This window comes from Muntiacus reevesi, chromosome 9 (genome assembly GCF_963930625.1).
Source record: "Muntiacus reevesi chromosome 9, mMunRee1.1, whole genome shotgun sequence".
Classification (NCBI taxonomy): domain Eukaryota; kingdom Metazoa; phylum Chordata; class Mammalia; order Artiodactyla; family Cervidae; genus Muntiacus; species Muntiacus reevesi.
This window is the reverse complement of record NC_089257.1, coordinates 14,563,685-14,591,618: the sequence shown is the minus strand read 5'-3', so window position 1 is coordinate 14,591,618 and position 27,934 is coordinate 14,563,685. Positions and strand designations below refer to the sequence as shown.

The window sequence follows — 27,934 nt, the reverse complement described above, 5'->3', positions numbered from 1 at the left end:
AAAGTGACTCAGTTAAACATGTTTATATTCTTTTCCATTATGGTTTATCACGGGATATTGAATATAGTTCCTTCCAATTTCTTCTTATAAGGATACTAATTGTTGTGATTTAGGACCTCCCTTAATGGCCTCATTTTACCTTAAACACTTCTTTAAAAACCCTATCTCCAAGTATAGTCAGATTCTGAGGTACTGCGGGTTAGGACTTCAATATAAGAATTTTGAGGGGACATAATTCAGCTCATAGCATGTGAGGTGCAGGGTCTAGGCTGGGACCCAGAAATGACTCCCAGCTAAAGGTGCAGAACTCCCCACCCAGGGAGCCCCAGCAGAGGCACAGTCAGCACCCTGCTGTGGCTGTTGGCTCTTGGAATGCATGGAGTTGCTTGCTGGGCCTCAGGAGGCTGTAGCCACTGCCACACTGGTGGTTCTAGAGCCAGGTAGCCTGGGTCCAGGGATCACACCCACAGTTCAGCTACAAGGAGGAGAAAGGATAGAAAATAGAGCTCCACCCTTTAAGGGTGCTTCTTAGGAGCCATATTGCCCTTATACTCACATCCCATTGGTCAGAACTTAGTCACATGGCTAGCTGCAAGGGAGGCTGGGAAATGTAGTTTTTTAAAAATCTCTAAGAGTCACGTACATTGCTTAAAATCTGTGAGTGTATGTTTAAAGAAAATGGAGGGGGATGAATTTTGGGGGTCAACAGCACCTTCTGCTGTACATCGTTAGAAAAAGACTCTGGGAGGCTGAGTGTTGTATGCAAGATAAGACAGCTGAGAGTGGCCAAGGTCCCACTCCAGAGTCTGAGCCCCGAACCCTAGGGAATTCACACCTCTTCTCATTTCCTTTGAATGACTCTGTACAACTTAACCAGTGTCTGAACTCCTGTGGCCAGTTGTTCTCTTGATGGTTAGAAACATGAGTTCCTAAGGGTCTTGTGTTGTAGATGATGATAAAAAGAAGAGGAAAAGAGAGGTCAGATGTTGCCAAGTGTACATTTAATCTCTGTGTAGATATTTTGTGAGATTCAGGCACCCTTGTCTTCTGGAGAAATAGATTCTTAATCTAGTCGTTTGCTTTCTGTCCACAGCTCCCAGTCCAGTTTCTGACTTTAGAGTGACAAGTGTCAGCACAAGGGAAATTGGCTTAGCGTGGAACAGCAGTGACTCTCATTCCTTTGAGATACTTATCATACCTCGTGAAGCTGGAGAATCTCAAACCATCAACACCACCGAACAAAGTATTGTCATTGGTGACTTATATCCTGGAACCATATATCGTTTTGACATATATCCACTAGGACCAAATGGGATTAAAGGGGATTTCCAAACAGTTTTCAATAGAACTGGTAAGCAAATAGGCTGTATTTTCTGTAAATTAGTTACGTTTCTCAAGGGGAATCAGTATAAACCTTACATGTCAAAATTTCCAAATATTGCTCTTCTTTTAATTATCTAATAAAGACCTTTTAAAAAATTGCTAATGACAGCAATGCATATTCATTATTTAAAATACAGATAAGCAAAAATAAAAATCACCTGTAAACCAACAGCCAGAGATAATCACTAATAGCTTTTGATGCGTGATATTTTAGAACAGGGGTCCCCAACCCCTGGGCCACAGGCTGGTCATATCTGTGGCCTGTTGGAACCAGGCTGCACAGAAGGAGGTGAGTGGTGGGTGAAGGAGTCACGTCCCATCGCTCACATTTACTGCCTGAACTCCACCTCCTGTCAGATCGGCCACGGCATTAGATTCTCATAGGAGTGTGAACCCTCCCGTGAACTGCGCATGCGAGGGATGTAGGTTGCGTGCTCTTTATGGAAATCATCCCCAAACCACCCCTCTACCCTGTCTGTGGAAAAATGTCTTCCATGAAACCAGTCCCTGGTGCCAAAAAGGTTGGGGACTGCTCTTCTAGAATTTTAAGATATATAAAGGTGTATATATATTTTAACAGGTATTAAAATCCTCTACATGTGTTGTTTAAAATCTGCTTTTTTTCTATTCAAGTTTATTATGACTCTTCTTCCCTATCAGCATAAATATTCCTGCAGATTAATTTTAATACCTGCCTGGCATTCTGGTGTCCAAATCAGGAGTCAGCAGATAATAATGGTCCATGGGTCAAATCTGGCTCACTGTCTGTTTTTTTTTATAAGTAAAGCTTTATTTGAGCACAGCCATGCTCATTTCTTTATATAAAGTCTATGACTTCTTTCGTGCTAGAAACAAATAGTTGCAACAGAGAATACATGGCCTGCAAAACCTAGGGTATTTGTTCCATGGTCCATATAGAAAAAGTTTGCTAACCCCTTGGTTAGATCAGTGGTTCTCAAAGTGTGGTCCAGGGATCTCTGGGGGTTGCCCTAGACTCTTTCAAGGGAGTCTGTGAGGTATTATTATCATAATACTACTAGAATACTATTTGGCTTTTTCACTCTCAATCTCTCATGATAAGTGTACAATGGAGTTTTCCAGATGCAGTGTGACATGGGATGGCATCATTTTTCTGTTGGCTCATGGAATGTATGCTTTTGTATTCTTATGTTTTAAGCATTTCCTCATTAAAAATGTTCTGTTACAGCATACATATATATAACCTAAATAAATAAAAATTCTCTGAGAGCCTTGATAATTTTTCAGACGGTAAAGGGGTCCAGACTGCTGGTCTGGATGTATTATAAATTGTTTGACCACTTACCTGTTGTTGGACAGGTAGATCATTGACAGCCTTTCATGAACAATATTGTGATGCAATGGTCTTGTTAGTTCTATGAGGCTGATTGATGTTGATAAACGTATTTCATGAAAACAGTTCATTATTCCTTATTGTTACCTTTGAAATTTGAAATGAAATTTTTGGGAAAGCGTGGAGAATATCCAGTATCCTCGATCTTGGATTGTGGGGGAGTTGAAATCCTTTCTACAGAAGGATAGAGTAAAGAAATGAGACTGATTGCATGAGCCGTGTGTGAAGTCAGTTGGGCTCTTGAGATTCCTCTTGGGTGGGTTTTCTCAACTCCGTTGGGTTAAGCATTGATGGTTATTTGGAAGATCTACTTCCAAAATAAGGGAGCTGCTAAAACGCATCCCGCAGATGAAGTGCATAATTCCTTTTCAAGTCTGATTTTCAGATTAGACTTTTGAGATCAGGTTATAGTATCAACATATATATTTTTTCTCTTCTTTTGAGGATGTAGCTAATGGTAAGGGGATCACAATTTGGGTCTCTTTGATATTGTGTGACTTGCCAATGCCCAGGATTTGATGCAATAATAACATTATGTACTGGGGGTCTACAAAGTGCTGGGCTCTCAGCCTTTGTATTTAAACCTTTTGAACACAACTCTATGAGGTAGGTACTATTATCGTCTCTATGTTATAGAGTAGGAAATGGGGACTCTGTGACCTTAAGTGACTGGCCCAGGGTGACAAGGTAGTGAGCTGGGCTCTGTCTGACTTTGAAGACGGAGGTCTTAACCACAGTGTGGACTGCACTTCAATATGGAGCAACTGCAAAAGTAATTTAGGACTATTCGTAAGGAGAAGGCATCTCTTGTACTATTGCCTATAATTGTCCCAATGAATGGAACTCAAGAAGAGTTATAATAAGGCACTAGGCTCTTAGGACATTACCAATTCTATTATTGACCAATGTTTGCTGTTATTGGGGGAGAATCAATGTAACAGCATTAAGGGCAATTTTGAAAAAGGGAAGCAAGTGCTGGATGACCCAGCAATTCCACTCTTACGTGTATACGTATTTCTAAAAGAACTAAAATCAGGGACTTGGACTTATTTCTCTATACCAACATTCATAGTAGCATGATTGACAATAGCTAAAAGGTGGAGGCAGTCAAGTGTCCATCAGCAGATGAAATGTGCTATATCCATATAATAGAATAGTTGTTATTTAGTTGCTAAGCTGTGCCCGACTCTCTTGTGACCCCCATGGGCTATAGTCCACCAGCCTCCTCTGTCCATGGGATCCTGCAGGTGAGAATACTAGAGTGGGTTGCTCTTTCCTCCTGCAGGGTATCTTCCTGTCCCAGGGATCGAACCTGCGTCTCCTGCATTGCAGGTGGATTCTTGAGCCACCAGGGAAGTCCCGCAATAGAGTATTATTTAGCCATAAAAGGAATGATGTACCGAGACATGCTACAGTGTAAATAAACCTTGAAAGCATTACGCTAGGTGAAAAAAGCCCGACATAGAAGAACAACTACCATGGAAATCCACTTATGTGAGGTGCCTAGAATTGGCACATTCATAGAGACAGAAGATAGAATAGAGGAGTGGGGAGAAGGGAAGAACGAGAAGTTCTTGTTTCATGGGAGCAGAGTTTGTGCTGGGCATCATGAAACACTTTGTGTTTAGACAGTGATGATGGTGATACCACATTGTGAGTGTAATTAACGCTGCTGAGTTGTAGGCTTACAAATGGTTCAGATGATAACTATTGCACTGTTTATTTTACTACCGCAATGAAGACTATAAAGATGGCCCACGTAAAAAAATCTTAAAAAAAAAAAAGATTCTGTGCAATTACATTATTGCCGCTGGTCCAGTGTGTGGAGGTGAGATGGTCTGAGTGCAGGGCCCGGAGCACTCTGGGTAGGTTCACTTCTGACCCCGCTGTGGGGATGAGGGGATGTGTGCCCTTCCGCCTCCGTCACTCCAGCCTCAAGTGCCCCCACGTAGTATCAGCTCTCCATTTCAGTTTTTCTCTCCAGTATGTCTGCCTATGTTATAGAAAGACTTTTTCTTCCGAGGTTTTTAAAAAACTTTGCTGAGATATAATACATACACTGAAATTTCACACACACCCTAAGTGCATAATTTGATGCATCTTTACAAACTGAACACATCTGGTCACTGGCACTCAGATTAGGAAAACTGAGCATGGTTTCCACTCGAGAAGACCCCCTCCCAGCCACCTCCAAACCAAGGGGATGTGTCAATGACAAAAGCAAAAGGCCAGAGAACTGATAGGATAGGTTGGTAGATTCATCGGTGTTGTAGAAGAGCCCACATTCTCTAAAGAAACTGTTTCTCACCGAAGTGTTAGAGTTTGCGCTTTGGGAACTCATTTGATGACAGAGGAGCAAGTTCTCCTGACTGATACTTTAGAATAAAGCTGGACATTACGATGGTCATTAACAGATTTCCCTTTTTCTTCCTTTCCTCTGACCAGACCCCAGTGCAGTGTTTGACATCCGTGTGGTTAACGTCACCACAACCGAAATGCAGTTGGAGTGGCAGAATGCAGACAATGCTTCTGGGTACACCTATAGCGTAGAAATACAATCCATAAACGGCTCTCGTCTGGAAACCAGTCCTCACAGAGGGATCGCTCTCCACGGCCTGACCCCGGGCACCTTACATAAGATCACAGTCACCCCCAAAGTGAACTCTGTCCAGGGGATAGCCAACTCCATTGTACAGTACACACGTAAGTGTTTTAGGACACCCTCCCAAGGAAGCATTTTCCCAGACTTTCACCTGGAGGAGGGGAAATAAGCATGGGTTCAGTGATGAGTTAAGAGGCCCTTGTGTTTCTGGGCTCCGGGTAGAATGTGAAACCGAGTAAGCAGAAGACATCGGGCTCAGCCAGCATTCTGCCCTGCCCTCGCGGCCCTGGTGCGGAGCCGTGTGAACTTGGGATTGTCTTCCGAAGCAGAAAAGCATCCCATAAGCGTGGGAAGCATCACTCTTCATTCATTCCTTGGGAGTATGGACCAGAGGAGGGTCACCGGGTCATGTTGGCGTGGAAGATGCTGCCCAAGGAGGCAGTTTGGCATGCACCAGTGAGGGACATGCCCTGCTAATATTTGACCTAAATATATGGTAGAGATGGAAGTGTATAATGTCTTTTTTGTATATTTTTGTTTCATCAATCATATTTCAAAAACAAGTAGGAAATTACATCTTGAAAATAGATTTCAGATAAAGTATTAAAAAGTCTGAAAAGCTTCAATTCTTTTGAGTTTTAGTCTGTATAATTATTTTCTAAATGTCTCTTTGGCAGAGTGAAGTAAGCCAGAAAGATAAAGAACATTACAGTATACTAACACATATATACGGAATTTAGATAGATGGTAGCGATAACCCTATATGCAAAACAGAAAAAGAGACACAGAAGTACAGAACAGACTTTTGAACTCTGGGGGAGAACGTGAGGGTGGGATGTTTTGAAAGAACAGCATGTATATTATCTATGGTGAAACAGACCACCAGCCCAGGTGGGATGCCTGAGTCAAGTGCTCGGGCCTGGTGCACTGGGAGGACCCTGAGGAGTCGGGTGGAGAGGGAGGTGGGAGGGGGGATCGGGATGGGGAATACGTGTAACTATATGGCTGATTCATGTCAATGTATGACAAAACCCACTGAAATGTTGTGAAGTGATTGGCCTCCAACTAATAAAATAATATTTAAAAAAAAAAAAAAAATGTCTCTTTGGGGAAGCCTTCTCTTTTTTGATCCCAGCAAGTATTAGCTTTATTTATTCTTTACCCAAAGGAGCCAGGCTGTTTTTATATCAAATTTAATGGAAAAAAAAAAAAGAAAAAAAAATTTCTGGGCTATTTTTAGATGCAGTCAATAAAATGGCTCAAGTTAATCTATCCTTTTTTTTTTTCCCCTAAAACTTAAGGGCCCAGCATGGTGTCCAGCATTGAGATAAGTACCAACACCACAGCAGCAACCTTAAATTGGGAGAATGTTGATAAAGCCTCTTCGAACTATACCTACCACCTTCTTATTGGGCAGGATGGAAGTTCCAGCAAGGCCACGCCAATAGTCACAGGCATCGGCGTTACCCATGCTACGGTCACCAATTTAATACCTGGTACCTCCTACACTGTAGAGATCCTCACACAGGTGGAGAATGTCAACTCATCTGCACCCAGCAGGCAGTCATTCTGTACAGGTGAGTAGTCTCAGGGGCCTCTTGGATTCCTTCTTGTATCATGCTGATGCAAGGATCATAGGTCCTTGCAGTAAACTCTAGTTGATTAATTTTTTTTTGTTGTTTTGCCGACCACCATGGCATCTTAGTTTTCCAACCAGGGGTAGGACCTTTCCCCCCTGCAGTGGACCACCAGGGAAGCCCCTCTAGTTGGCTAGCTTTTGTGTGGTGTGTGAGCACCCTATTATGTCATTAGTGCTGTCTTGCTGCCCTCGTTGTGTATCCCTTCAACAGGTATGTACCGAGCATTCACCGTGTGTCAGGTACTGTCAGAGGACACAGGCGAGTCCCTGCCTTTCTGAAACGTTCGTTCTGGTGGGGGAAGACATGATAAGCAAGACACATAAGTTATTAGGTGATGATTACTGCTAAGGAAAGAGAAGTTAAAAGAATAGGAGGGATGAGATGTTTATCTTGGGGAAGGCTTTGTCGAAAAGGTGACTTGAGCAAAGACTTTCAGGAAGTGAAGCCGGTCACGTGGACAGGAGAGACGGGAAGCCCCGCTGCGGTGCCGAGGTCCCAGGCCTGGAGTGGGCCTGCTGTGCTGGAGGAAGAGCAGGAGGTCAGGATGGCAGAGGTGGAGCCTCGGGAGCAAGAGGGGGAGGGGAGGAGGTGAGGCCCACGGGGTGAGGGGCCCGGGCACGGCTGATGTCAGGGCTTGCAGCTCATAGTCTGGCTATTACCCTGAAGAAGACAGAAAGGATATAGTTAAACGGGGACGCTCAGCGTTTTCACTTTTCTTGATCCTTATCTCTCAATGCAAAACGTGTGATCGTGTGATTGTTTAAAGAGAAGAGCCCTGTGTTTAACTGAGGAGCTTTCAGAGAGCGAGTGGGGGGATGTTTGGTGAGCAGCTGTGAGCCCTTCTGCTCACAGTTCTGATGGCGGGGCCTTTATCCCTCTGGACCTGTGTGCCATCTTATCCCCTATCACCTTTGCACCTGCTTCTTTCTTCCTTAGACTAAGCCCTTCAAGTGTGTTCAGGCTGATCTGGAAGTGGGGCAGGGATCTCAGCAGATCAGCCTCCCTGGTAGTGTAGCGGCTGGGACCTCGATGACCTCTGACCTTTCTCATGGAGTGGCAAAAGAGATGCTGGCAGCTCTGAGCCTCCCGTGTTAACTCAAACTCCATTCACCGGTTCTAAACTCTGATCTTTGGGTGGCTTCCATTGCTAATATTTATCTTAGCTGCAGTCATGGTTTCCTGTATAGCAAGAGAAAGATATCTGTGAGCATTTATCAGTGAGGGGTGGATGGACAGGAGTGTGGGAGGGGGACTGTATGGGGCAGGTTGTCCTTCCAGGCCTCAGGTGGAGAGTGTGGGCGCTGTGCTGGGTGACTCTGTAAAACGTTTTCTGCTTTAAAACACTGCAACGTTCAAGTCATGATAATATCCCCGCCCCCAGTACATTAACACAGAGTTTTCCATCTATTTATTTTTGGAGGCCCCACTGGGATCTGAAAGAGTTTTCCATTTTTGTCGGTTTTTTGTTGACACTTAATAAAATCCTGCCGCTCCTGCTTAGTCGACTTTGGTTGTGTCTAATTCTGTGAGACCCCGTGGACTGCAGCCTGCCAGGCTCCTCTGTCCATGGGATTTTCCAGGCAAGTGTGCTGGAGTGAGTGGCCAAGTCCTCCTCCAGGGGATCTTTCCGACCCTGGGATTGAACCCGGGTCTCCTGCATAGCAGGCAGATTCTTTACCGCTGAGCTACCAGGGAAGCCCGAATAATATGCTACTGGCCCTCAAATGGGTAGAGACAAATAACACCCCATATTAAAGATGAAGAAACTGGTACCATTTACTATTGATTATTCAGCCTTGTTGTGTGTAGAAAACACCCTGGACTTGGATTTAGAAAACCCAAGATCCAGTTTTGCTTTGCCACTGGCCAGCCATGTCATTTGAGCAAATTACTTAATCTCTCTAAGTCTCAGTTGATTCAACTGCAAAATGGGACAGTGTTAACCCTGCCTGTTTCAGAAGGATGGTCAAGAGGGTGCCAAGATGAGGGGACGCAGGTGGAGAAATTGCTACCACTCCCAGCGTATGGTAGCCATGTCTCATGGGCCCTTGTGCTCTTCCAGCCTGGAGCCTGACGGCCACCGTTTCATTTAATCCTCAGATAGTCCTGCAGCTGGGGCTTAGAGTGGTTGGGGGACTGACCCGAGGTCACACAGTTCAGTAAGGCCCGGTTCAAGGTCAGCCTCTGCCTCTTCTGCCATTCCCCACTGCTGTCTCCTCATCACCAATGGGCCAGGCATCCCAGGTTTAAGTGTTTGCAAAGGCAAACATCCAAGAATCTCATGATGTGCTGTGCTTGCCTTGCAGACCCTGAGCCGGTGGCCTCCTTCCACTGTGAAGCAGTCCCCAAGAAGGCCACCTTGGTCCTTAAGTGGGCCTGCCCTTTAGGCACCAACACGGGCTTTGAGCTGGAGATCAGCCATGGATACTGGAAAAATACAACGATCCTGGGGGGCTGCTCCTCGAAGAATGACTCTGAGTTCAGGACGGAAGTCACACATTTGAATTTTTCTACGTTGTATGATGTCAACATCGCTACCTGGTCCTGTAACAAGAAGGCACCGCCTGCCCAAAACACCTGCCTCTCTGGCATCACAGGTGGGTTCCCTGGAGGGCAGGGTAGCCTGCAGGTCATTTGATCACTCCTGGAAAACTGACCCAGAGGCTCTGCCAAGTGTAGCCTAGAAACCTGTTTCTAAACAAATTTATCCAAAATATTTGTTTTTGTTGGGTTTTGTTAACCCAGTTCTATAGAAATCTAGTCTGTATAGTCTATAGAAACTATAGTGAGTGAGTGAAAGTCGCTCAGTCATGTCCGACTCTTTGCGACCCCATGGACTATACAGTCCATGGAATTCTCCAGGCCAGAATACTGGAGTGGGTAGCCTTTCCCTTCTCCAGGGGATCTTCCCAGTCCAGACATCAAACCCAGGTCTCCCACATTATGGCGAATTCTTTACCAGCCTAACCACAAAGGAGGCATAGAAACTGTATAATCTATAGAAATATAGTGAGTGAGAATTATCTTTTACATTCCAAAAGTTGCCTTTGTTTTATGCAACAATTTGTTGCCACATATTCTTTTAAGTGGTAAGTTCTTCTACTGCATTAAAACAAAGCATTTTTATGGAAATGTTCAAATAGACATGAAAGCAAAGGACAGTGTAATGGGACCCACGTACCATCATCACTCAGGTGACCATTTCTGGGCATTTGAGCAATCTTGTTTCATTTATATCCTCCCCACTCTTATTGGATTTCTCTGAGACCGGTCCTGGTTATTCTATAATTTTATTTGTATGTTTTCCACATGTATTGATGCAAGAGAGGGACTCCTTTTCCCTTTCTTTCAAACATAACTACATTATTGTTCAGTTCAGTTGCTCAGTTGTGTCTGACTCTTTGCTACCCCGTGGACTGCAGCACGCCAGGCCCCCTGTTCATCACCAACTCCCAGAGTTTACCCAGACTCATGTGCATTGAGTCAGGGATGCCATCCAACCATTTCATCCTCTGTCATCCCCTTCTCCTCCTGCTTTCAATCTTTCCCAGCATCAGGGTCTTTTCAAATGAGTCAGTTCTTTGCATCAGGTGGCCAAAGTATTGGAGTTTCAGCCTCAGCATCAGTGCTTCCAATGAAGATTCAGGACTAATTTCCTTTAGGATGGACTGGTTGGATCTCCTTGCTGTCCAAGGGACTCTCAAGAAGTCTCCAACACCGCAGTTCAAAAGCATCAATTCTTTGGCGTTCCTGTTACCATTACATTAAACAATTTAATGACCCCTTTTTTTTTTTGGCCATGCTGCACAACTTGTGGAATCTCAGTTCCCTGATCAGGATTTGAATCCAGGTTATGGCAGTGAAAGCGCTAAATCCTCACCACTAGGTCACCAGGGACCTCCCAACAATCTTTTTTTTTTTAAAAAAAACTATTATCAGATACTCAGTCAAGATTCACATTTCGCTAGAATCTGGGTCAACAAACTCCCCAGCTGTTTTGGGATCATTCACAAGAGATTCCTCCTAGGGAATGTTCCCATGTTGTTGTTGAGTTGCTCAGTTGTGTCTGATTCTCTTGCAACCCCCTGGGCCGTAGTGCTCCAGGCTCCTCTGTCCATGGGATTTCCCAGGCAGGAATACTGGAGTGGGTTGTCATTTCCTTCTCCAGGGGATCGTCCCAGTGCAGGCAGGCAGGGCCCCTTGAGTGTAGAACTGAGAAAGGCACTGAGAAGGAAGGAATTTCCAGGCTGGGAGGTGGGTATGCTGTCTTGGGGCAGGGAGCTGAGGACCCCTTGCTGGCCGGCTGGAAGGCAAAGAGCTGTGGGCGGAGTGGGAGCAGGTGTCCCAGTGTCTGATGAGGCCCTGACGCCAAGACGTCGGGACAGCGCCTCCAAGTGGCCACCACTGTCATTTTCTTGCGAGGTTGCCCGAGGATGCTTTAGAGCTGTGCCTTCCAATAGGAAACCGTATGAGCCTCTTGTATAATAAAAAATTTTCTAGGCACCACATTAAGAAACTAAAAACAGTAGCTGAGATGAAGTTTTTTTTTTTTTTTTCTGCTCTATGTGGCGTATGGGATCTTATTTCCCTGTCCAGGGGTTGAACCGCTGCACAGGAAGCGTGGACCACTGGACTGCCAGGGAAGTCCCCCAAATGAGTTTTGATCACATTTTATTTAACCCAGTATATTAAAAATGTTATCATTTCAGCATTTAGCTTCATTTAATTTGTATAAAATAAGTTATTAATGGGGCTTCCCTGGTAGCTCAATTGGTAAAGAAGCTACCTGCAATGCAGGAGACCTGGGTTCGATCCCTGGGTTGGGAAAGATCCCCTGGAGGAAGGCATGGAAACCCAGTCCAGTATTCTTGCCTGGAGAATCCCCATGGACAGAAAGCCTGGTGGGCAACAGTCCATGGGGTCGCAGAGTCGGATACGACTGAGCAACTAACCACACATACAGACACACACACAAGTTATTAATGAGATGCTGTACATCCAAAGTTGAACCAGTTACTTCTCAGAGTGGTTTATTGTATAGTCGCTCAGTCACGTCTGACTCTTGCGACCCCGTGGACGGTAGCCCGCCAGACTCTTCTGTCCCTGGAATTTCCCCGGCGAGAATCCTGGAGAGGGTTGCCCTTTCAGTGGCTGCCATATTGGGCAGTGTATGTTTGGAGAATTGGGCTGTGAGCTTTGTCTTTTTGGAGTTCACTTTTCTGAGTCTCCCTTGATTAAACTAGCAAAGACACTCACACTGTATGTGGGAGACAGACTTAGATAGAGAGTGTGTATGAGGAGAGGGGTCATCTTTAATTCAGCTTTTCTCTCCTTTTGCGTCAGTTCAGAGAGTGGCTTTATGAGCTTAGCTCAGGACGCTGAGGCACGAGATTTTGAAGGCCACTCTCAGAATGTTTCCGTGTGGGCTTTTCTGATTTCCAGGATGCGGGTCGGCTGGGTTTCTCTAGCGGAGTTTTAAACCATCCCTAGAGAACCATGAGGACTTTGGTGTGAAGGGCACAGAGCAGGACTGCAGTCAGGTCTCAGGAGGAAGCGTCTTCTCTCCACGTCGTCTTTGCTTCCCTCTGGGAACCTGCTCCGTCACTGTTCTCAGCCGCCCGACCAGTCCGGGGGCCGATTCCGGCTCCCAGGTCCCCACCTGGACATTCCACCTACACAGTCTCTGGCCCACTCTCCTCCTCTGGCCGTCCTTCTCAGGATAAGCAACCTGGCCTTTCTGGGTCAGGAAGGATTGGTGGAAAATAGGAAAGACACGTTGCCTTCTAGAAGCGAGCTTGCCAGGAGGCCCCCTTGGGAACGTGGCTGGACCCACTGAAGGGGTCCTTGTCAGCTAGGCAGGCTCCCCGAGGACCCACCATCTCTGTCCCCACCAGCTCCCTTCCTCGCCCTTTGCTTCTGGATTTGCTTTGCGTGAGCCCAACACGCAGCGCCCAGAACCGGGGGGGAGCTTGAGGGGGCACGATAGCAAATCCTCTCCTTAATAATTTTGTCCCTTCTTTGGTTTTAAATGTTGAGTGATCGTGTTTTGTGTTGTCCTGTTTCAGACCCCCCTCTTCCAGATGGGTCCCCTAATATCACATCTGTCAGTCACAATTCGGTGAAGGTCAAGTTCAGCGGGTTCGAAGCCAGCCATGGACCTATCCAAGCCTACGCGCTGGTTCTCACCACTGTGGATGGTAAGGAGGGGCCCTTATGGGTTCTGTAACTGGTGGGCGATGGTGTGACCGGGCGCCACTTGCGTGCCCACCGAGGCACGTTAGTGAGACAGATGCACGTCGGGTTTGACACTGCGGCCCACACGCTGGCACTCACGTGGGGATGGGCGGGTGTAATTCTGATGAGCTCAGTCAGAAGTTGACAGACTTTCTGTAAAGGGCCAGACGGCAAACCGTTTTAAATCTCGCAGGCTCTGCAGTCTCCTTCTCAGCTGTTCAACTTTGCAGTTGTAGTGTGAAAGAAACCATATAAAATACAGAAAGAGCGAGAGTGACTATTCCAGAATTTACCAAAAATGGGTGGCAGGCTGGATGTGGCCCTTGGACTTGACTTGCTTACCTCTAATCTAGGCTTTTCATCTCTTTTACAACACAGAGCCTTTTAGCTGGCAGATTAGTAGTTTTAACCAATTTTGTCTCTTGCCCACGTGCACACACACATGCACATACGTGCGTGCACACACACACCCACCCCCCCAAATGATCCTCAAAGGGTGACTTTTTCTTGGAAGAAAACAAAAAAAAATTTGCATTTGCAGTGGGAACTGGCAAAGAGCATCGCCATAACTGAGAGAGGAGGTGGATTAAACGCTGCCTTTCCTTAAAGGGCTCTATTACATTGCTTGGAAGTAAGAAGGGCAAGCTTCGAGGATGGGTGGGTCTGGGTGCTTTGTTCACGGCTTGGCCTAAAGGGCTGAGCTCTGAAACTCCCCCGAGGGCCCAGTGGTTAGGACTCTGAGCTTTCAAGGCCATGTGCCTGGGTTCAGTCCCAGTTTGGGAACTAATCTCCTGCAAGTTACATGACTTGACCAGAAAACGGAACAGTGACAGGCTTGGCTTTTTGGTGATTCTTTAACTGTGAACAATGCAGTGCTGTCCCTGTCCAGGCTTGCAGCCTGTGATTCTGTCCTCTTCTCCCCAAGGAAGACGGAGATCAAACCCACTGTCAGGGCAGTGGGCATCCGGGAAGACAAGGGATTCGCTGGTGTCATCAACCTGTGGCTTAATTTCAAAAAGAGATGTTGAGATCTCACTCTCTGTCTTTTGTTTTGAGTCTGTTTCAAACACCTAGTCATTTTGCTGTGAAGGTTTTCAGCAAATCCCAAGCTCAGATCTTTGCTGAATAGGGGAGGTGATGTTGCATACTGACCAGCCTGACCAGGACCAGCCTGGGATGGGTGAGGTCACACAACTTCCCCGTCGGATAGTCTGGGTTAGAAATACAATTCCACCACCTTTGGGCACAGGTCTTTTTAGCATTCTGTGCCTTCTTTTCCCCATCTGTACAGTGGGGACAGTCAGCCTGTGCAGTGAGATTATTGTGGGGATTAAATGAGTAAGTGAAGCTCTTTGAACTTAATAAAGGAGAACCTGGCAGAGAGAGCATCTGTGAGAGATGGCAGGGGTCACCACCATCACCCCGTGTCAAGGTCATCACTTAGAAATGCAGGAGACACAATAAACCTCTGCGATCACTTTCTTTCTCTTTAATAAAAAAAGATTTGTACAGTTTTTAAAGGTTACACCCCATTTACAGTTATTTCAAAATATTGGCTACATCCTCTGGGTCGGATAAGACATCCTCAAGCCCGTGTTACACCACTGGTTTGCACCTCCCGTCCCCCACGCCACGTGCGATCCCTTTCTCACTTTCTTACGCCTTTCTGTCTGTGTGCCTTTCTTAGCTGTTCCATCGGCAGATATTTTGAGATACACATATGATGACTTCAAAAGCGGGGCCTCGGATACCTATGTGACGTACCTCATAACGACAGGAGGAAAGAGACGTGCTCAGGGCTTGTCTGAAGTCTTGAAATACGAAGTTGACGTTGGCAACGGGTCCACCACACACGGCTACCACAACGGGAAGCTGGAGCCCCTGGGCTCCTATCGGTAATGTTCGTGGTTCGTGCTTTCTGGGGGGCCGGGCCTGTGCGTGCAGAGCTCTCTGGGCTTGGGACGTCAGGACTCAGTCACCTCTTTTTCCCTTGTCACCCCACAGGGCTTGTGTGGCTGGCTTCACCAGTATCGCCTTCACGTCTCGCAGCAAGGAGATCATCGACGGGAACGAGAGCTACGTGTCCTTCAGCCCCTGTTCAGAGGCCGTTTTCCTGCCCCAGGACCCAGGTAGAGGCGCGAGGGTGCTGTGAGCAGTTCACTGAGGTTTTGCTTCCAGCAGCCACAGAAGGACGCGTGTCTGCACCCCTCCCTGGGTCCCCAGGAGGCTTGGGAAGCCTGCTCTCTCCTCTCCGGGGCTGGCATGTCACTTGGCCCTCAGGACCCCGCTCAGCTTCCTCTTCTGGGGTCCCCCACCCTCCGCCCGCCACGCCCCTTCTCCCAAGGCCAGTAGCACTTCCCGTCTGCACGCCAGTGTAGTGGTTTGTGTGACTACGTGCCAGACACACGTGCCACTTTCAGTGCATGGAACTCTTGAATATTAAGATCAGAAGGAGCCCTGGAAATCATCTTGTCCGATGCTCATTTTATTTTTTAAAAATTTTATTGAAGTGTAGTTGATATAGTTGATGTACAATGTTGTGTTAGTCTCAGGAGTGTGGCAAAGTGATTCAGACACACATGCACACACACACACACAGACATATATGTATTCTTTTCCTTTACGGTTTATCACAGGATATTGAATACAGCTCCCTGTGCTATATACTGTAGGGCCTTGTTCATCCACCCACACATAATGGTTTGCCTCTGCTAATCCCAAACTCTCAGTCCTCTCCTCCCTCCACCTGCCGTCCCCTTGGAAACCACAAGCCTGTTCTCTGTATCTGTGCAGTTCCCGCTTTAGATATGAGGTTGTTAAGGCCCAGAGAGGGGCAGGTACTGGCCCCGGGTCGCACAGTACCTTCAGGGGCAGGCCTGACGTTCTGGGCTTGGACTCCTTGTCAAGTGCTCCTGTCCTTTATCGCGCAGAGCGAAGTGATGCAGGAGCGTCAAGGACCACAGGGGGCAGGGTGCATGCCCTCCGCTCGGGCCAGAGGCCGACTGACCGGCCGGTTGGTTATTTGTCTGGTCTCCGTGCTTGGCAGTCGTTGGCTTCAGGAGAGGAGCCCGGCAGCCAAGTTCAGGGACCCCCAGGCCGCCCCGGCAAGCACACGGGTGTCCTGTCACCGGGGCCCGTGGGGTGAGTGCCAGAGTCGGCTCGGCGTGTCCGCGTGTCCGGGAGGTTCCGACCTGCGGCCGCTCCGCCACCCGGCCCTTCCCGGGGCGCCCGCCCCACCCCCTCAGCAGGAGCGTTTCCGCCCGCCTTTGCGTCTTGCCGTTGGGCTGCGGCACACACTTCCCTGTGAGCAAAGGAGACGGGGCTGAGGGCAACCTGAAGGCCACCGGGAGCCCCGCTGCCTCCGTGTGCAGGTCGGGAGGAGCAGCGCCTTCCCGGAGCACCGAGCCCGGTGCAGGGGGCCCGGGCTGCTCCCAGGCGCCCCGGCCGGTTCGTGTCCAGAGCTGTCTGCCTGTCCTCTGCCACACACACACACACACACGGACACACACACACACACGGACACACATACTCCAGATACACACAGACACACACGGACACACACAGACACACACGGACACGCACACACACACGGACACACACACAGACACACAGAGACACACACACACACACGGACACACACAGACACACACAGACACACACAGACACACACAGACACACACACACAGACACACACACACACACACGGACACACACAGACACACACAGACACAGACACACACAGACAGACACACAGACACACACACAGACACGGACACACACACAGACACGGACACACACAGACACACACACACAGAGACACACACACGGACACACACAGACACACACACGGACACACACGGACACACACGGACACACACAGACACACACAGACACACAGACACAGACACAGACACACACACACACACACATGGACACACACAGACACACACAGACACAGACACACACACATGGACACACAGACACACACACGGACACGGACACACACACATACACACACGGACACACACACGGACACACACACACACGGACACACACACACAGACATACACACACACGGACACACACACACAGACACACACACAGACACACAGACACACAGACACACACACAGACACACACACAGACACACACACACATGGACACACACAGACACACACAGACACACACACACACACGGACACACATACTCCAGATACACACAGACATATGGATACACACACGGACACACACACAGACACACACGGACACACACACAGACATGGACACACACACAGACACACACACACAGACACACACACGGACACACAGACATGGACACACACAGACACACACAGACATACACGGACACGCACACACAGACACACACACACACATGGACACGCACAGACACACACAGACACAGACACACACACACACATGGACACACACACACACACACAGACACAGACACAGACACAGACACACAGAGACACACACACACACGGACACACACAGACACAGACACAGACACACACACACACGGACACACAGACACACACAAACACAGACACAGACACACACACACACATGGACACACACAGACACACACACACACATGGACACACACAGACACACACAGACACAGACACAGACACAGACACACACGGACACACAGACACACATGGACACACACACACACACACGGACATGGACACACACACACTCCAGACACACACACACACACAGACACACACACACGGACACACACACAGACACACACACACGGACACACACACACACAGATACACACACACGGACACGGACACACACAGACACACGGACACACACACACACACACGGACACGCACACACACACGGACACACACAGACACACACAGACACACACAGACACACACGGACACACACAGACACACACAGACACACACACAGACACACAGAGACACACACACACACGGACACACACAGACACACACAGACACACACAGACACACACACACAGACACACACACACACACACGGACACACACAGACACACACAGACACAGACACACACAGACAGACACACAGACACACACACAGACACGGACACACACACAGACACGGACACACACACAGACACACACACACAGAGACACACACACGGACACACACAGACACACACACGGACACACACGGACACACACGGACACACACAGACACACACAGACACACAGACACAGACACAGACACACACACACACACACATGGACACACACAGACACACACAGACACAGACACAGACACAGACACACACACACACACGGACACACATACTCCAGATACACACAGACATATGGATACACACACGGACACACACACAGACACACACGGACACACACACAGACATGGACACACACACAGACACACACACACAGACACACACACGGACACACAGACATGGACACACACAGACACACACAGACATACACGGACACGCACACACAGACACACACACACACATGGACACGCACAGACACACACAGACACAGACACACACACACACACATGGACACACACAGACACACACAGACACAGACACAGACACACAGAGACACACACACACACGGACACACACAGACACAGACACAGACACACACACACACGGACACACAGACACACACAAACACAGACACAGACACACACACACACATGGACACACACAGACACACACACACACATGGACACACACAGACACACACAGACACAGACACAGACACAGACACACACGGACACACAGACACACATGGACACACACACACACACACGGACATGGACACACACACACTCCAGACACACACACACACACAGACACACACACACGGACACACACACAGACACACACACACGGACACACACACACACAGATACACACACACGGACACGGACACACACAGACACACGGACACACACAGACACACGGACACGCACACAGATACACACACATGGACACGGACACACACACACTCCAGATATACACACACACAGGCACAGACACACACCCCCCCCAGACACTGATACACATACACCACACACACACACAGACACACACATTTTATGTTCAGAGCTATCTGCCTGTCCTCTGCCACACACACACCACACACACACACACGGACACTCACACTCCAGACACACACACGGACACACATACACATACACGGACACGGACACACACACGGACACACACACATACCACACACACGCAGAGACACACACATGCACACAGACACAGACATAGACATACACCACACACAGACACACACACACAGACACACACCCAGGCACACAGACCACACACCACACACACAGACACACACACACATTCTATGTCCAGAGCTCTCCTCTGCCACACCACCCCCCCCGCCCCTCCCACGCACTCTGTCCATGAGCACCTCGTGACCTGCCCCCCGTGTGGACTTTCCCCAGGTGTCATCTGTGGAGCAGTGTTTGGGTGTATCTTTGGTGCCTTGGTGATCGTGGCCGTGGGAGGCTTCATCTTCTGGAGGAAGAAAAGGTGACTGCTGCTTATGCTAATAATAATTCCCTGCATGTATTTTTAATTAATTGAGCGAGAGACTGAGTAAACGCAGCGCGGTATGTTCACGCCCCAGATTTCCTCCTGGCCCGCAGCCTCTGATGGTGGTTTTCTCCACCACCTTGCGCTCCTGGGTTGATAGGCAGGGCCTGTGTGCCAGCTTTTTGCATTCTATTTTTTTTTGAGGGAGGGGTCAAAAACAGCTTTATCGTTTCTTGTTAAAGTAAACTTATACATACTTATGACAAAAAAACCCAACAATAAAAAACAAAGACAAGAAATAGTCCATACTTACACCATGGAAAACTACTCTTAACATGGATGTGATTACAAAACTCACATAAATACACACACCCACACCTACAAACAGAATCCTATTATATGTGTTATTTTCTGTCTTGGTTTTTTTCATAAGACACTGTGGATAGCTTCGGATCTTCAGTTTAAGTGACTATCGAGTGTTCAGCTGTATGGAAATTATTCAACCAATTTTCTGGCATTTTTGTGTCCTCCTTATTTGCCACTGTTACTTATCCTTGTGTGTAAATCTGGGCACAATCATAGTTATTACTTTAGGCCAAATTCCAAGCTGGGTAGTTGCGGGGTCAGGGGGTGTGCATGTTTTTAATTTTAATACATACTGTGACATTGCCTTCCAGAAAGCTTTATCATTTTTTAAAATACCACTATGGGGTTTAATCAGCAATATAGGAGAGTGCCAGGTCCCTCCCCACCCTCCACCGCCACCCCGGTCCCTTGCCAACACTGGATATGTTTTCTGGTTTATTACATTAACTTTTTCAGAAAACCTTACTCAAGACAAAAATCAGAGTACAAAATAGTGAGCTTGACTGTATAATAGGCTGCTGCTGCTGATCTGTATTTACTCAGAGAAATTCCTACAAGTTGCTTGAGTAGGATCCTTTGATACTTTTAGGTGGTATAAATGCGAATAACTTCACAGGTTTAGACCATTAAGCTTTAGTATTTGTGAACAGGATCTGATGTGCTCTATGAACTAAAGGCCCAGGGAAGAAGCGTCTTGTAGATACACAAAGGAAGCAAAACATAGTATTAAGCCATTTTGATCTAATGGGTCTTTTTTTCTTTCAAAATAGGAAAGATGCAAAGAACAATGACGTGAACTTTTCTCAAATTAAGTAAGTCTCTAGATTTATGAGCCTTAAGACATTTAATCCCCCAATCTGTTCAGTGACTATTTTGAGATTTTTTTTTTGATGGGAACCGCTGCCATTTTCCCAGATTGACATGTTTGGACCTGATCATCCAGAAGTTCTTATTAGCGTTGTTATCCTGCAAGGACCCTATGTTTACTTGGCTCCTGAAGCTGACCTCCTTGCCGTGGTCTACCATGCCAAGTAGAACTTGCCATATTCTATGAATAAATATGTACTTTGTGATTAAAAGCATGGTTATTCAAGGTCTAGGAGGAAAGAACTTTGTCACAGTCATGAAGCCACTCAGTTATATAACAGGGTCTAGAAGTCAGATTTCCTGATTCACATTTCAGTGTTTTGTGAATTACATTTCAGTGAACCTCCCCCAACCACCCCCTGCCCTTATACTATAGGTTTTCTTCTTTTGGGAAAATCTCTGGAGTTATGGTTGAGTCATTTTTTTTTCTAATTGTCTTTTTTTTTTCTTCTTTGCTTTTCTGCGATGAAGACCTAAAAAGTGAGTACATGTTTTGCTTTTTGAAAAATGACTTACATTTTTCTATCTTGAGTGTGCACTTGATTGAATGCAACCAATCCTGATAGGTTGTTTTGTTTTGCTAGATCCAAGTTAATCAAAGTGGAGAATTTTGAGGCCTACTTCAAGAAACAGCAAGCTGACTCCAACTGTGGGTTTGCAGAAGAATATGAAGTATGTGGTTGTTAAATATTGTAGTTTTATTTGCTTTATGTTTTCCCTGAAAGTTGGAAAACTGCCTGTTTCTGTTTTATGGTGAAGCCTTGGGTTAGAGGTAGCCTTCTTTGATGGAAGAGAGAAGTTTTTTTTGGCCATGCTGCATGGCATACAGGACCTTAGTTCCTCAATCAGGGATTGAACCCACGCCTCCTGCAGTGGAAGCGCCGGAGTCTTAACCAGTGGACTGCCGGGGAAGTCCCCTGCCTCCATCTTTACGCGTCTCCCTTATGTATCTCCACCTGTGTCTTTTCTCCTCTTATAAAGGTATCAGGGACTTCCCTGGTGGTCCAGTGGCTAGGACTAGGCGCTCCAGGTGCGGGCGGCCCAGGTTCAATCCCTGGTCAGGGAAGTGGGTCCCACATGCTGCAACTAGGAGTTTATATGCCACAACTAAAGATTCTGCATGCTGCAAATAAAAAAAGACCCTGCGTGCTACAACTGAGACCTGGAACAACCAAATAAATAAATAAAAAAAGACATCAGTGATACTGGAGTAAGGGCCCTGCCCTCTGCAGTATGACCTCATCTTATCTTGTTTACATCACAAAAGCTGTAATTTCCAGTCAGGTTGTGTTCACAGGTACCAGGGCTTAGAACTGCTATGTCTTTTTGGGGATACAGTGTTCCCATAACATCTCTGCATTCCCACTTTATCCTGCTATACCCTTTGTGCAGTATAAATTCTATCTGGACACGGAGTGAAGGAACAATTCTCATGGTCTGCTTTCAGGATCTGAAGCTTGTTGGAATTAATCTACCTAAATATGCAGCTGAGCTGGCTGACAACAGGGGAAAGAATCGCTATAACAACGTTCTGCCCTGTAAGTTGTTTTTCCCACACCTTCCCTTTTTTTTCCCCCCCATCATGGATATCATATCTCTAAGAGCAGGGGGCAGAGGAATCTGGATACTAACCAGCCACTCCCACAGCCATTCATCAGTCACCTATGTGCGCTCAGCACAGTGTTTAAGCGTAAGCCATTGGATTCAGCCTCGCAATAGCCTTACGGAATAGGTAGTAAGATACTTGTTCTGCAAAAAAAAAAAAGAGGCACAGTGTGGCTAAGTGATTTGTCCAAAGTCACATTGAGAGTCATGGTGGGACCAGACTTGGACTGGATCTGGCAGTTTCCTGCAGGGAAAAGGCCAGAGCCCGTGCTTTGAGCCCCTTTATTCTAACATAAATACAGTTCTGGAACCAAAGGGGAGCTGGTGGAGGGCAAGTGGGGAGTAACGCTCTCTGCTTGTCCAGACATGTCTCTGGTTGGCTAAGTACACTCCATGACTGGATGTGAATTATATTTGGATTCATTCCTGTTTTTGAGGATTGACAGGGACAACAACACATTGAGTTTACACTGTGAGTTTGTTTCTGTTTTGTAAACAAGTTCATTTGTGTCATAGTTGAGACTCCACACACACCACTTACAGTAGTCTTAGACACTGAGTTTATTCTTGCATTTGGGGCTGTCTTTTTAGAACAACTTGTTAATGAGAATAGGGAAAGCGTGAAAGGCTTAACTTTCTGCCCTGAGGATCTACCCTGCCGTAGTGGAAAGGGCACTGGATTTGAATTCTGACTGCCACTCACCAGATGAAAGAGCTTGGAAAAAATCACCTAACCTCACCGACCCTCAGTTTTCTCATCTGTAAAATGGGCACAGAAGCTTGTAGGATGGTTATGAGGGATAAATAACTGCAGAGGGCCTTCCCTGGGTTGTGGCATACACCCAAGGGTGGAGGTAGTTGGTTTCATCTAGAAGGTGGTCTGGAGTGGTTCGGAGCTTGGGCACCCGTGCCAGACTGCCCAGGTTCGAACCCCAGCAGTGCCACTTACTAGCTCTGCCCAGGGGATTGTGCAACTTCTATGTGCCATGGTCATATCTGGTGACAGCGGGAATGCAGTAAGGCTGTGGATCTAAAACACTGGGGCAGGTGGTGTCAAGGTGTGATGGAGCCCCTGTGTTCCCATTTTGCTCTCGTTTCTCTGTTCTGAGATGAAATATTCTATTCCGTATCCTAACGTGGAACTCTTCTCTTTGAATGTCACAGATGACACTTCCCGTGTCAAACTTTCAGTTCAGACCCATTCAACTGATGACTACATCAACGCCAACTACTTGCCTGTGAGTGGGGAGCGGGGCTTGGCGTGCTGGCTGGCTGGAGGAGGTCCTCGGGGCTCCTCTTCTGTCTCTTTGAGATTGACTCTGTGCTGCTTTCCGTTTTCTAGGGCTACCATTCCAAAGAAGATTTTATTGCCACGCAAGGACCTTTACCCAACACTCTGAAAGATTTTTGGCGTATGGTTTGGGAGAAGAATGTCTATGCTATTGTCATGCTGACCAAATGTGTTGAACAGGGAAGGGTACGTAATTTTTATTTTTTATTATTATTCTGTTCAGTTCATTCATTCATAGTTATTATGGTGGACGGTATTTTAAAACCTATTTTTTAAAAAAGACATTCCCCCAAGCATTAGCACTTCTATTCTTAGAAATGTGCTTTTTGTCTTTTTCTCCACTAAAAGTTTTAAAAAAATGCTAAAAAACAAAATCTATGTTATTGTTACCTTCTTTATGGACAGAAGAATGTTCTCTATACATTAAGTCACAGCTGCTGGAGTTAATAGACATCAAAATTTGGGTTAGTGGAGCATAAGAACTTCGTGTGACTCCATCCTTCATCAGATCCATGTTAATGCATTTTTCTGGTCGTGCCCCGTGGCATGTGGCATCTTAGTTCCCCGACTTGGGATTGAACCCGCTCCCCCTGCATTGGAAGCACAGGGTCATAACCACTGGACCACAGGGAAGTCCCCATCAGCTCTGTGAATGGGTGCAAGCCTGTCTTTTCCCCGAGCAACCAGCCGCACCTGTGAGATGACCAACTTGAGTGACTCAGTGATTTTCAAACTGGGTTTTTAGCATCGGAACCCTTTCTTTATGCAAAATTTCCAACTTATCCCCCAATAAGCCTCAGCAGTTCCCTCTCCCCTGTGATGGCCTGGCATCCCCCCATTAAAGATAAGATTTCTTCTCGTAATAAAATCCCTTGGCTTCCCTAGTGGCTCAGATGGTAAAGAATCTGCCTGAAATGCAGGAGACCTAGGTTCAATTCCTGGGTTGGGAAGACTCCCTGGAGAAGGGAATGGCAACCTACTCCAGTATCCTCACCTGGAAAATCCCATGGACAGAGGAGCCTGGCAGGCTTCAGTCCCTGGGGTTGCAAAGAGATGGACACGACTGATTGACTTTCACTTTCACTTTTCCACAAATAAACCAAGGAGAGTTGAAAAACATGGGCTAAATTCAGAAAGTCTGTGCCTGAGGAATAGGAACTCGTATGCTCTGTGAATCTTTGCTTGTAGGTCTGTTACTTGAAGAATAGGGTGGCAGTCAAGTCCCTACGCCCGTGGTTCTGAAACATGAACATGCCTCGGAGTCACCTGGAGGGTTTCCAGTCTCCCGCGAGGGTTTCCGCCTGCAGGGCCTCTGGTGGACCCCAGAGCTGCGTTCTGCCAATTCCTGGTGCTGCTGCTCCAGGGCGCTCGCACTGTCCCAGGGAGAGTGGGAAACTGGCAGGCATCATTTCTTTCGGTTCTTATCTTTCACTTTAATTGAGCAGATATGTGTATATCTGCCCCAAATGTGTGTATAACATCCTGTGCTGGGGCTGGGGATGGAGGAGGGAGAGGTAACAAAGAGCAATCAGGGATGGTTCCCATCTTCACTTTATTTGTGACACCGCAGGTTGGGTTCCGTACCTGCTTCGTACATTAGCTGGGATATTTTTTGGCATCAACCAATAAAATTTATTTAGTGTATCATGTGGCAAAGTTATATTAGTATATCATGAACAACTTAAATTATTGGTTTTCAATTGGTTTCAACAAAGAGAAAAATTACATCAAAATCAGTATAACTTTTTACATGAATTAACTCAAAAAATGTCAGAGGTTAACCTTATTCTTTCATGAAGAAAATAAAATGGCATAGTTTAGTGTTGCCTTCTTCCAGTTTTCACCAAGTGCCAACATCAAGCAGCATTTAAGTCAGCTTCTCATTTGAGTAGGAAGTGTTTATGTGCTGTGCGTAGTTGCTCAGTCGTGTCCGACTCTGTGACCCTGTGGACTGTAGCCCGCCAGGCTCCTCTGTGGGGATTCTCCAGGCAAGAATACTGGAGTGACTTACCATGCCCTCCTCCAGGGGATCTTCCTGACCCAGAGATCGAACCCAGGTCTCCTGCATTGCAGGTGTATTCTTTACTGTCTGAGCCAGCAGGGAAGCCCATGAGGTGTTTATGATTTTCTACAAATTAAGATTTTTTAAAAAGCAGAAGCTGGGATCTTTTAATAAATACGGATCTCTGGGCCAGTGTCAGCATCTCTGGAGTTGAGAAGCAGGCATCTGTTTTTTAAGCAACATAAACCTCTCATTTTAAAAAAAGTCAGCTACCGAGTGGGGATTCAGATACTTTCAGAGAGCGGTTGTTTCCTGATTTTTATTTCTGTTCACATTTGCCCACTGGCTGTCAAAGTCAAAGACCCCAAAATGATTTAATCTGATTTTCTTTTTTTTTTTTTTTTTGGTGTCTATATTTGTGTTGGAGTTAGTGTACATCTAAAAGTCTTGAGAAAAGCTCTCATTTCTTCTGCACGTGGAGAAGTTTAGCAGAGGTTTAGTTCAGTACTGCTGTAGGGCTGGGGAGCTGGGTGGGCACAGTGTCCCTTGTGAAGGAACAGTGGCTGCTCGGCTGTAAGTCAGTTTCTGTGTAGAAATCGGGGCTCAGTATTGGCTAGGTCTTCTGATTTCTCAAGAGAAGCCAGAAATCTAGATTTTTATGGAAAGATTCCCAAATTTATAACGTTGGTAGAAATTGAAAATTAAAATACAAAATTCCAAGGATCAGGCAGAACCCAAGTAAGGCATGGATTCAGACTCTGATGCTTGGTTTTAATCTCTCATCTCCTTGTGAGGTTTCAGTGATGGCAGACAGTGTGATCTGAGTGTTTGCATTTTATTCTAGACCAAATGTGAGGAGTACTGGCCCTCCAAGCAGGCTCAGGATTACGGGGACATAACTGTGGCAATGACGTCCGAAATTGTTCTTCCAGAATGGACCATCAGAGACTTCACAGTGAAAAATGTAAGTAAGAAATCAAGACGCATAGATCTCATATAAAATTAGCATACATTACTTTTTGGGTGACACTTTTAGGTTAATATTGGTATAAATCATTTTTTTTTAATGCATCAGAAAAATATTTTCGCTTTCTTTATAGAATGTAACAATCTGTATCTGCATATACTCTAATGCAACCTGTTGGCTTTGCTTGCTTGAGAATTTCATAAGTTATTCTTAAATGAATCTTAGGAGCATGGCTCAGCATCTTTGACTTCTTTTCTTCCCCTTCCAGGTGACATGCTTATAGAGTTTTTCTTACAGATCAAGGCCCTTTTGGATTGTTTAGGAAATTTGACATCAGGAGTGTCCATTTGCCGTTGAAATAGTTTATGATGACAGTTACGTTAATAGGAGTCTAGGACATATACATATGGCCTCCTTTCCCCTCAAAGGTTATGAAAACAAATGCAACTAAATTGTGTAGGCATTCTAAGAAGTCAGTATATGTGTCCTTTTTATTTTTTAATGGTATTTAAAAATTGAATCAGTGTCATGGGCGACACTGATATCTTTTGATGGCTGTGTAAATCGATATAGCCCTCTATAGTTTATATCAAAGCATAAAAATATCTGTTTCCCTTTGATCTGCTGGTTTCAAGTTTGAGAATCTGTCCTAGAGAAATAATCTGAAATCTAGGAGAAGCACTATTATTCTTTTTTAAATATTTATTTATTTATGCGGCTGCCCTGGGTCTTAGTTGCGGCATGTGGGATCTAGTTTCTTGACCAGGGATCAAAACCCAGGTCCACTGCATTGGAAGCACAGAGTCTTAGCCCCTGAACCACCAGGGAGTTCCTAATATATATATATTAAAAAAGAAAATAAATACACTTCAGAGGGTAGCTGTCATCAAGGAGCACATGCCTGCAGTCCAGGTATAGCACACACAGGTGAGGTCAGTCCCCAGGTGTAGGCATAATGAATACAGTTGGCTCCGGAATGGGAATGGTTCAGCCAGGGCAGAGTTGTGATAATTAACGGTATGTGCTTTGGT

General features: G+C 46.4%; 1 protein-coding gene across 1 annotated transcript in view; it reads left to right on the top strand.

The window, feature by feature from the left end:
- The window catches only part of PTPRJ (protein tyrosine phosphatase receptor type J), a 167,689-nt gene that overhangs the window by 131,694 nt on the left and 8,061 nt on the right, over positions 1-27,934 (top strand). The window contains exons 8-22 of the mRNA XM_065944266.1: positions 1,094-1,351; positions 5,201-5,458; positions 6,659-6,934; positions 9,304-9,594; positions 13,063-13,194; positions 14,919-15,126; positions 15,236-15,360; positions 19,715-19,802; positions 20,942-20,983; positions 21,510-21,518; positions 21,623-21,710; positions 22,486-22,576; positions 23,808-23,881; positions 23,986-24,120; positions 26,781-26,900. Of these exons, the coding sequence (XP_065800338.1) occupies positions 1,094-1,351; positions 5,201-5,458; positions 6,659-6,934; positions 9,304-9,594; positions 13,063-13,194; positions 14,919-15,126; positions 15,236-15,360; positions 19,715-19,802; positions 20,942-20,983; positions 21,510-21,518; positions 21,623-21,710; positions 22,486-22,576; positions 23,808-23,881; positions 23,986-24,120; positions 26,781-26,900 (2,195 nt within the window). The remainder of the gene's footprint in view (positions 1-1,093; positions 1,352-5,200; positions 5,459-6,658; positions 6,935-9,303; positions 9,595-13,062; positions 13,195-14,918; positions 15,127-15,235; positions 15,361-19,714; positions 19,803-20,941; positions 20,984-21,509; positions 21,519-21,622; positions 21,711-22,485; positions 22,577-23,807; positions 23,882-23,985; positions 24,121-26,780; positions 26,901-27,934) is intronic.